We start from the raw sequence: 11264 nt of genomic DNA, 5'->3' as shown, positions 1-11264 counted from the left end.
AAGCCCAAGTTCCAGTGAGCCCCATATAAGGGAGAACTTTCCCAACAATCACAAGTGCTCAGCAATGAAATGCTCTGCTTAGCAGAACAGGCAGGCCCTACCCCGGTCCCTAGAGACTTAACCTGGCACTCATTTTTGCCCAGGCACACAACACAGCACGCAACTCAGCAGATAACCTCTTTTGAATTTGGAGAATTGGGGTCATTTCAGACCAGTGGCAGGGGAGGCCCTTCACTCCAACCTCCCCCCTCCACCCCATCCTCTATCACCAGCAGTTACACCCCAGGTTCTGGCCACACCTGCACAGGCAGCAGCACTCCCCTTCCGATCTCTATCTCAGTCACTGTGAATAGGATCCTTTCTGTCTGGGATGCCCCATACCCACTTTCCTCTGCACCCACCTCCCATATGATCTCTTTTTCCTGGTGGTTTTATTTCCCCCAGCTCCAGACGAAGGCCACCCATGCCTTCTCTTGGTTCTCAGGAATCGCCCCCCCCCCCACCCCCCTGACAGGCAGAGCATGGCTTGCTCCCAGCCCCAGGACCCAGTGGATGGATCAATTCCATTGGCAGAACTGTGCTCCTCCGCCTTCTTCCCCATCACAGCTAATGAACACTGATCCCCCAGGCTGTTCAGGCCAAAACCTTGGAGTCATCCTTGACTCTCTTCCCCCTCTCATACTTAGATGTCATCTGCCAGGAAATCCCGCAGCTCTACCTTCATGACATGTCCTGAACCTGGTCCCCTCGCTACCCACCGCTAGTGCTGCAGGTGACCTAGCTGGTCTCCAGGCTTGTCCTCTCCAGTCTATTCTCCACCAGGCAGCCAGAGCCCCCCTCAAAACCCAAGTCGGTTCACGTCATTCCACTGCTCAGAATCCTCCATGCTGTCTCATCTCACCCGGAGTTAAAGTGAGAGACCATTTATTTCAGTGCTTCCAAAGGCTAGGCACGTTTGGCCTGCCCAGCCCACCTCCGACCTCATCTGCCTTCTCTTCCCCACCTGCTCCCCTCAGTCACACTGACTTCCCTGAAGGACCCAGGCATGCTCCTGCCTCGGGCTTTTGCCCTGACCGGTCCCTCTGCCTGGAATGCTCTTTTCTGGGAGAGCCGTGAATCATGCTACCACATCCTTCAGCAAAGCCCTCTCTGAGCACCCATCTAAAACAGCACCCCACCCCAAACGCTGGCCCACCCGAGCCTCTGTATCCTGCTTTACTTTCTTCCACACTCTCTACCTGACATACTGTATTTGCTTGACCCCCCCCCCCCCATAGGGCAAACTCAGGGGAGCACGGTTTTATGTTTTGTTCACCACTGTATCCCCAGCACCTAAATTGAACAATATCCAGCACAGAGCAGGCGCTCAACAATGTCTGTTGAATTAATGAATGAATGAGGAGAAAGGAGTTGGTATGGATTCTCGTGGCCCAGCTGAGAACTCGGGGTCCAGCCTGTAAGTGGAGGCCCAGCAGTGGGCCAGTGGTCTCCACCCTCTACCCACCTGTCAAGTCACTCTGCCCTCAGGAAGCCCCTTTCTGACCATTACTCTTAAGTACTGCTTGGAAAACCGGGGCCTGAGTCATTCCCCAGGGCCCTGACTAATTCTCTCTCCATCCCTTGGACCCACCTCCAAGATCCTTCCTCTACAGCATAATGGGAAATCCAGAGAGACCTCCCTGTGGAGAAAATGGAAAGGAGCTGAATGATTTAAAGGAAAACTCAATTCTTCCTGGCTCAGCAGATGAGAAAGCGCAAACTCTCAGGAAGCTAGTGCCTCTGAAAGTGAAACAGCAATAGAAATATTACTGGAAAATACCAAACAGGAAGAGAAGGAAAATTCCATTGGGGAAGCAAGGTCCTCTGTCGATCCTCCTTGATGGTCTCAGTAAAGCTTTTCAGAATGAAAACAAGGAAAGAACCGGAAATCAATCAGGCTGTCACCCTTCCTGTGGACTGGAGCTATGGCCAAGTCACCTCCACATCACCCTGGTCTGGCACAAGGGCTTGGCCAGTACCTGCTGTGGTGCAGGGCAGGCACCATGTCTCCCTGGAGCCTCAGTTTCTCCATCTGTAACATGGGGGGTTACAGCACAGAGTGACTCTGAGAAATTAATTATGGGTGTGAAAGTGTCCTTTAAGCTGTGGAATACTCACATAAATGTAGGAATCAGTCACTCCTAAAGTATTAACAGAGAAGATTTTTTTTTTATAAAGAGTAAGTACTGCCACAAATAAGGCATGAAATTGTGCAGCCTGAGGTGGAGTGGCACAATGGTTAAAAAAGATTCCAGTCCTGGCTGGCTTTTTGCTCAGTGGTTAAAGCATCGGCTCTACTGGCCCTTGGACTGAAGGGTCTCAGGTTCGATTCCCGGTCAAGGCCACGTACCTCGGTTGCAGGCTAGAACAGGAGGCAACCAATCAATGTCTCTCTCATATCGGTCTCTCTCTCTCTCCTCTACTTTCTCTAAAATACATACATATGTGTGTGGGTGTGTGAAAATATATATATATATATATTAGAGGCCCGGTGCACAAAAATTTGTGCACTCAGCGGGGGGGGCGTCCCTCAGCCCGGCCTGCACCCATTTGCAGTCCTGGACCCCTTGGGGGATGTCCACCTGTCGACTTAGGACCACTCCCTGGGGGATCAGGCCTAAGCTTGCAGTCAGACATCCTTCTGGCAACCAGGGAGCCCTCGGGGGGTGTCCGACTAAAGGCTTAGGCCCCCAAGGGAGCTGTGATGAGGAAGCTGGGGTGACAGAGGAGCCACGCTGCCCCGCCCGGCCGCCCCGGGTCACAGATAGGAGGCCCGGATGGCGGCAGGGCAGGTGGGATGGCGCTGTCCCACCCCACCGCCCCGGGTGGCAAACAGCAGGCCCGGATGGCAGCGGGGCAGGCAGGATGGCACTGACCCGCCCTGCCTGCAGTATGCAAATTAGCCGCCATCTTTGTTGGCAGTTAATTTGCATATCGCACTGATTAGCCAATGTGAGGCGTAGCGAAGGTACGTTTCATTACCATGTTTGTCTATTATTAGATAGGAGATATATATATCAATGGAAAAAATATCCTCGGGTGAGGATAAAAAACACACAACACATACAAATAAACAAAGATTCCGGATCTGGGTTCAAATCTCATCTCTGCCACTTACTGGCAGTGTGACTTTAGACAATTTACACAACTTCTCTGTGCTGCAGTTTTCTCATATGTAAAATGGGAATGACAGTAGCACCAACTTTAAAGGACATTAAAGGGTAAAAGAGTTAATGCACAGAAAGCATGTAGAACAGTGCCTCACTCAGAGTAGGTGTCATGGAAGTACTGGCTAATATTACTACTGTGGAAAGCTCCCTCAATTCAAGTGACTACTCTTTTTTTTTACTCAAAGGCTTTCTCCAAAAAGCCTTCCCTACTTCCCTCAATTGGAATGGATCTCCTCCTCACCCTACTTCTCCTTTAGCTCCATGGACTCCAGGCTCAGCCCCGAACAGCCTCTGTGCCAGGATGGCTCTGAGTTCACCCGCACACACTACTTTATTGCTAAATCCTGCCATACAGATCTGTGTTCTAACCTTGGTTCCTGTATCCTCCTCAGAAGGTAAGCTCCTTATGGGCAGGTACCACTTAACCCCTGGCTCATCCTTGTATCCACACAGCTCCTGATAGTGGCCTGTGTATGGCAATTCCTCAGTCAACACAGGCCAAACAAAAATTATGAAGTCAGAGTGGCAGACACCACTGCAGCCTCTGCCCCCAACCTGCAGGAAACCCACCACCACCTCCACCCAACCTCAGAAGGCCAGGACCTAGCTCTCTGCTTCAAAGCCACAAATTCCAATTTATTTTCCATGGCCAAGCCTGGCCTACCCGCCCCCCCCCCCCGCCCCCATCACCTCTTGGCTATCTGAGCACAAGACATGAAACTGCTGGGGGGGAGCTCTTGACCGCAGGCAAGTTCAGTTTTGCTAAATGACCAGAGGAAGGAAGCACACCTGTTTTAGATTTGCTGTGTAACTCCTATTTTACGGGTCAGAAATACTTTAGGGGCAGGGAGAAGACAGGGCAGGCCTTAAGGGTTAAGTCCTGGGATATCAGTCATGTTCTGAAATTGTCACATTAGAGGATAGTCACCTGATCTCCTTTAAGGAAATTTGGGTTCCTTGTTGATAAGGAAGGGCCAAGGTACCACTAATTTTTGTCTTAGAACAGCACAGACAGCCTCGCCAATCCTTGGGGAGGGAACACTTAGTGATGCAATGAGGAGACATGACAGTTACAAGACATTTTGTGCGCCTGTAGTTTGGGAAGCACCAACTCTGCGCAGAATTTCTCTATAAAATAAGTCAAGGGGCCCTGGCCATGGCTCAGTTGGTTGGGCGTAGTCCAGTGCACAGAAAGGTTGCTGGTTCGTTTCCGATCGGGGCACATCCCTGGGTTTCAGGCTCCATCCCAAGGAGGGGGCGTGCAGGAGGCAGCCAATTGATGCTTCACTTTCACATTGATATTTCCCTCTCCCTTCCTCTCTAAAAATTATTTATCAAACACTACTCTCTTTATAAAAAGCTAACTAAATAAGTAAATAAAAAAAATAAATCAAGTGCTGCATTAGCATCTCATTTATGGAATTCAGAGGCAGATGGGGGACGGAGGAGAGAGAAAAGCCAACTCTGGGCCTCTTCTGGGGACCACCAAAGACTAGTGTGAGAGGGATAGGAATTAGGGCAAGGGGTACAAGAAGAGGAGCATTAAGTAAAGGGAAGGAGACACATAACACATTTCATTAAGTATCGGACTTACTATCTCTACTTAAATTGAGAAAAATAGTGGAACAAATTGATAAAAAGCATGTAGGCTTTGAATTCAGACTGCACAGGTGTGATCCTGGCTCTGTCACTTGGTAGCTGTGTGACGTAAGGTAAGTCATTAACCTCTAAGCCTCAGTTTCTTTACGCATAAAATAGGGGTAATACTATTTGTGGTGGATGGATGGCATTGAAGGCCCTGATTGATGGCCTGCCTGTATCCCTGCCTTTTGCCTTGGATTTTGCAGCTCCTCCTCTCTACTCAAATCCTGGCTCTGTGACTTGCTTTGGTCAACAGAATGCATAAGGGAAAGTGTGCCAGTTTCAAACCTCAAGAAACCTTATGGCAGTGGTTCTCAACCCTCCTAACGCCGCGACGCTTTAATACAGTTCCTCATGTTGTGGTGACCCCCAATTTCATTGTTACAAATTGAACATAATTAAAGCACAGTGATTAATCACAAAAGCAATATGTTATTATATATGTATTTTCCGATGGTCTTAGGCGACCTCTGTGAAAGGGTCGTTCGACCCTCAAAGGGGTCGAGACTCACAGGTTGAGAACCACTGCCTTATGGGCTTCTGTTCTTTCTTGGAACCACCATATGAACAAGGCTAGCCTGTTTGAGGATGAGAGACCACATGGAAAGGATCACATAATTGCCGCAGCCAAGGCCATCCTAAACCATCTGAACCCCAAACATGGAAGAGAGCCCAGCTAGGAATAGCAGGGCTGCACACCCACCCCACACTGACCACAGATGCCTGAGTTAACCTAGCTAAGACCAAAAACACTACTCAGCTGACATGTCCTTATTATAGTTGAAAGCAGGGGTTGGAAACTACAGACTACAGGTCGGCTGCCTGTTTTTGTAAATAAAGTTTTATTGGAACACAGATATGCCCTTTCATTTATATACTGTCCATGGCTGCTTTCAAGCTACAATGGCAGAGTTTAATAGTTGTGTTGAAGACTGATCTGCAAACCTAATATTTACTATCTGGCCCTTTATGAAAAGTTTGCTAACTCCTGGTTTAAAACCACTGAGTTTAGGGTGATTTATTATGCAGCAATAGCTAACTGATACAATACCTGAACCTCTTCTAGAGTGATCATGAGGATTCAATGATCAATTTGAATCCTGCCTGGATAGCTCAGTTAGTTAGAGTGTCGTCCCAATACACCAAGATTGCAGGTTTGATCCCCAGTCAGGGCACACACAAGATCAATCAATGAATGCATAAGTAGGTGAAAACAAATTGATGTTTCTCTCTTTCTCAGTTTCTCTAAATATCAATTTTTAAAAAACATAAATAAATGATCAATTAGTGGTTGGCATGAAGCATGGAGAACATATTTCTCTTCTGGGAAATCAATGGAAAAACTGGACTTGATATGCAGGCATTTCTCTCACATTACTTTTAAAGGATAGGACTTCAAAGGAGAAAGTATCCCAAGCCAAACCACAACTACCAAGTATGGCTCTAACCTTTTCAGTCAATTACTTTCTTAGAACTGGAGATTGTGACCATTAACCAACTGGAACTGACTTGACAACTCATGTTTGCCCTGGTGTCAATCAAGCCACACATCAATGATTTTATGTGAAAAGGACCAAAAGACAAGTCACAACTTCCCAGCAAGGCACACGAGACAGTCTCTTCCCTTTGTGGCTCCAACCTCCCTCTGCCATCCCCCACCACTTCTGCCCTGCTGAGCCTCCAACCATTCTCTCCCAAGCCTTCAGGCCTGAGCACAGCTGTTCTATCCCTTCTGCATGGAGAGCCTTCCTCTTCACGTCCCTGCCTGGGGAATTCCCACTCATCCTTCCAGAGTCTGCTCAAATGGTGCCTCCTCCTGAAAGCCTTCTTTGACTTCCCAGACAGAGTTGAGCCCTCCTAGCCCTATGCACACACTAGCATTCCTTGGGTCGTGATACTGTCTCATTAGCTGTATCTCTCCCCCAGGCTAGTCCCTGAGAAGCTGCAAACTGAGCGTCTTCAACTACAAACTGAGATGCTTCCGTCTTTGAAAGCTGGCCACCATTTATTTTCTCTGACGTCCCCCTGCCTAGCAGGCTGCTCAGAAACTGTTTGCTAAATGTGTGGTTTTTTCTCTTAAGAAAAAAAAAAAAGGTTAGACACGATACTATTTATTCCTTAGGAAACATGTTATTTAACTCAACTCTGTGGATGCCGACAAAATATAAAGTGTCGGTATGCATTAGCATGTATTTAAAACTGATGTCATGATGCGTCTTGACTTTTTCAGCTGTGGTGGAAACATTTACTTAATGATAAAAGAAACAAGACTTCAGCAGAAAACAACTGGATGAGAACTGCTTGGCTGCCCAAAAGAACTACCAAGTTACTGGCCTCTTTTATCATCTTTTTAAAAAATATATATTTTTATTGATATCAGAGAGGAAGAGAAAGGGAGAGAGAGATAGAAACATCAATGATGAGAACCACTGATTGGCTGCCTCCTCCACACCCCACACTGGGGATCAAGCCGGGCTATTATCATTTTTCAACACAGACAACCTGAAGGAATAATATTTCCACCTACTAAAGGTTTGTTCTCTCTTCCCAAGAGCTCAGGTCCTCACTGTCTCTCCCCTGGACTATACGGCAATTGTCCTCTAACTCTGACCCCAACTTCCCCAGATTGTGGCAGCTGTTTATATAGCCTGGGATGCTCCCCAACCATGGCTCTGACTAAATCCATCCCATTCCTGGCTCAACAGTCTTCAAGGACTCCCCTGGGGTGGAGGAGGGTACAAACTCAGGCCCCCACCTCTCTCATGTTGTCATCTTTCATTCCCCAAGTGAGGCCCACTGCAAAAAAGCTCTGGTTTCCAAGAAGCTCCTCCCTGAGGTTTTACATGTACACACACATATATAACCACACACGTACATAGGGACACACTTTCATATTCACGTGTACACACACAGCACTGACACACTAGTGCTCCTGCAGGCTGCAGTCACCCCTTTCTTTGCAATGAAATTCCCCTTCCACCTCTAGGTTCAGCTCAAAGTTGCCTCCTAGGTGAAGACCTTGTTAAATTTCCCAAGACGAAAACACTGGGAGACAAAAGATGAAGAGACAGTGTGTCAGTCTCCTCCAGCGGCTTAGGCCAGAGATTACTGACAAGTCTTCTGCAGCCTTTCTTCCCTCCCCTCCTAACTCACCCTGGTACCAAGAGATCTCTGAGCACATTCGAAGTGCTGGGTAAAAGCTGGTTACATTGAAAACACAGTCCTTCTTCCACATGATTCTAAAAGGGAAAATGCCCATGATGCTAGTGGTGGTGGTGACCAGGTGTGTGTGTGCCCCAGGACTCACCTGGGAGAATAGGAGGATGCCTAAGTGTGTGACAGAGGGAGGCACAGATACTGAGGGAGGCGGGGGGGAGGAGGAGGAGAATAAACTATAGTGGCGTGCCACTAGAAGCATTGAAGGGAGGATCTGTGGACTGACAGCTTCTACTCCATGCCATACACAGTAACTCTCAACTCAGGTCTAATGTTAAAAACAAACACCAGGCCTGGCAGACAGGGGGGCATTCAACAACCCTATAGGTTCTTGTCCAACTGATAAAAGGAAGCTGGGCCTGAGATTAAGCAGGGTGCTAGAAGTAGGTGTTCCTGGAACCATGGATGAGGGGCAGATGGAAGGCTCTGGGGTGTTCAGGGCTGGATCTACAGCATGCCTGGCCTCCAAAAGCTGTCTGGCTAAAAATAATGTGAAAACCAGGCTGCCTCCTGGCTGCCTGACCAGGCTGGATGCTGGCCCCAGATTAGGAGGCAGCCCCACACAGAGGGCATCCGGCATCTCTACATCCCCAAAACAGCTCCGACCAGAAGACCCCGAGGGAGGGTTAAGGAGAGGCTACTGTTGCATTAGTGGTTCTCAAAGTGGGATGAGGATCAGCAGCAAAAGATCACCTGGGAACTTGTCAGAAATGCACATCCTCAGGCCCCACACCAGGCTCGGTGCACCAGTCACTGTGGGAGGTGGATCCAAGCAATTTGTGTTTTGACCAGCCCTCCAGGTGATGATTTGAGAACCACTGTCTAGTGTGACCCTCCCTGGCTGTTCCCCTCCTCCTCAATAGAAAAAATATCTGGTAGCCTCAATTCCTCAGCATATGGAATGGGAACAACTTCTCAAAAGACCAAAGGGCTCGAAGTCACAACCCAAGAGGTGAAATGCAGCCCAGAGATCTTTTCCAAAAAAATTATATCTGCTCACATCACTTAGCAGCTAAATCCATTCCTTGGCCCTCACTGTGCTTAACCTCCCTGACCCCAGCACTGCCGTCCCACTGGGGCCCTGCCAAACTCTCACCTCAATTCCAGCTACAGGAACTTTACCTGCAGCTCCCTGAACCACCAGGCTTTCCTCTGCAGCACCCCTCCCCCATGATAAAGGCCCTCCCTGACCACCCCTCCCCTTCAGCCCCAGGTAACACAAAGCCCCATCACAACAGTCATCATGTACACTTCAGCCTAGGACACAGCATTCAACTAGAGGGGCCGCTTCAGCACTGAGCAACAGAGGGCACAAGAAGACCCATGGGAAATAATTGATGGCAGAACGAAGCCAAGTCTTAAACACACTTGACATTCCAGCTATAAAGCATTATTCCTCAGTATTTGACATAGTCTTAATTGTAAGTAGGAAAAAATGTTTACTAAAGTTTGAAAGCCATAAAGGAAGACTTTAGGAAACGCTCTTTTTAAGTCCGGGACAGCTCTGACTCTGACTTTACTCCTCCTCGGGGGCGGGAAGGGCTGGCTGGGTGTCTCTTTCTTGGACAAGCAGCGGGAGAGAAAGGAGATTTGCCTACCTGGCAGGTGGCCATGGAGTAACAAGGCGGATTCAGGGAGTCCAGCACCTTTGGCTGTGACTCTCCTGATAGCTAGGCTGGGCCTTCCTGGCACCTTCCATACCCAGGAATTTTAGGTTCTCCCAGGTCAGCACCTAGATAAGCCTGGACCATGCATAAGGTGGTAGGGAGCCTCTTTGCTGTTCCCCTTACAGTTCAACTACAAGCCCACGATCCCGGAGACTCACAGAGAGATCTCGCCTTCCCCAAAGCAGCAGCTGGGTGGCCACCTGGCTACTAGCTTCTTGTCATCTAGTTGAGACATCTGGGTGCTTAGGAAGCCCAAAGTCCATGCTTCTGAGGTGTGGTCCCAAACTGATCCCAGGGAGAGGTGGGGTCCACCACAGACTGCCCATGCTGTCTTCAGCAGACCAATTGGGAAAGGGATGCTCTGGGGACCTGGGACCTCAGAGAGAGAAAGCCAGGCAGAAAAGTTAAAGGTGGGCAACCCCTGACTCCTCCCCACAGGAAAACAAAAAAGATCCATTTCCAAGCACCAGCTGGCAGGTAGGAGCCTGTCTCCCACCTGGCTGGACATCCAGTCCTAAAAGGAACTCACACTCTTTATCAGCCTCCCCCTACCCTGCCTGGGCAAAAGTTTACAAGAGGGACAGCCGCCTGACAGCCGCAGCAGGACACTGGGCCTCAGATGTCATCAAAACACTGCACTCCACCAGAAGATGGAACAAATATTATTTTATGGGGAAAGGGAGGCTCACAAAAGTGTGAAGGGGAGGAGAGGGCCCAGTCTGGCTGTAATTAACTGGCCTGCTTCAAAGGGGGACTCAAGATGGCCTGATATGTAAGGCGGAGGGTTGTCACAGAGTTGTCCCCCTCACCCCTGGGACAGTGTGGGGTAGAAAGTAGGGTCAGGAAGGAAGGTGAGGATTGGAGGGGTGGGTCTCCTATCAGCGGAGCCGAAGGGCGGACCCCCTCCCGGAAAAGCTGGATCCAGCACAAAAGATAGCCCGCATTTGGCTCCGGGGGTGGGGCAGCGCTGGGCGTTCAGTGGGATTTACATATGCACTTTTAGAGACAGCCGGTCCGGATCTACCGCCAGGAATGCAGCGTAAGACGGGGCGAGTCCCTCCCCAGCTCTGGACCGGCTTCCCATCAATAGACTGGGGGAGTAGGGGAAGAGTAAAGATAGACAAGAGGAAACGCTCTTTTTAAGTCCGGGACAGCTCTGACTCTGACTTTACTCCTCCTCGGGGGCGGGAAGGGCTGGCTGGGTGTCTCTTTCTTGGGCAAGGCCGGGCGGGGCTTTCTCGTCAGGCAACTTCCGAAGCGGGCACCTGGCTGTGGGCTCAGAGAGGGGACGTTCTGGGGGCGCATCGGGAAGGGACGTGGGAGCCCTGACCCCAGGGTCCTAGCAAGAAGCTGTGGATGTAGGGACTGGAAACCGAGGCAGTGCCTCAGTTTCCCCACGGGCACAGTGGCCCTGGAAGGGGCCCAGGGGCGCCTTACCTTCTCCTTCTTGCCGGACCCGCTCTCCTCCGCGGCCGAGGCAGCACACTTGTTGAGCAGTTTCTTGCCTCCGCAGGCTGTGGGGCTCCCAGGG

The 11264-nt window shown here is 49.7% G+C and overlaps 1 protein-coding gene across 1 annotated transcript in view; it reads right to left on the bottom strand.

Moving 5' to 3' along the window:
* The window catches only part of SHB (Src homology 2 domain containing adaptor protein B), a gene marked incomplete at its 5' end in the record, with an annotated part of 126896 nt that extends 115633 nt beyond the window's left edge, over nucleotides 1-11263 (bottom strand). Inside the window, one exon of the mRNA XM_005884019.2 lies at nucleotides 11171-11263. Within this exon, the coding sequence (XP_005884081.1) occupies nucleotides 11171-11263 (93 nt within the window). The remainder of the gene's footprint in view (nucleotides 1-11170) is intronic.
* Nucleotide 11264: the final 1 nt, after the last annotated feature.

The sequence above is a fragment of the Myotis brandtii genome, unplaced genomic scaffold, assembly GCF_000412655.1.
Source record: "Myotis brandtii unplaced genomic scaffold, ASM41265v1 scaffold806, whole genome shotgun sequence".
NCBI classification, from domain to species: domain Eukaryota; kingdom Metazoa; phylum Chordata; class Mammalia; order Chiroptera; family Vespertilionidae; genus Myotis; species Myotis brandtii.
The sequence above is the reverse complement of the archived record's forward strand: the minus strand, read 5'-3'. Positions and strand labels throughout refer to the sequence as shown.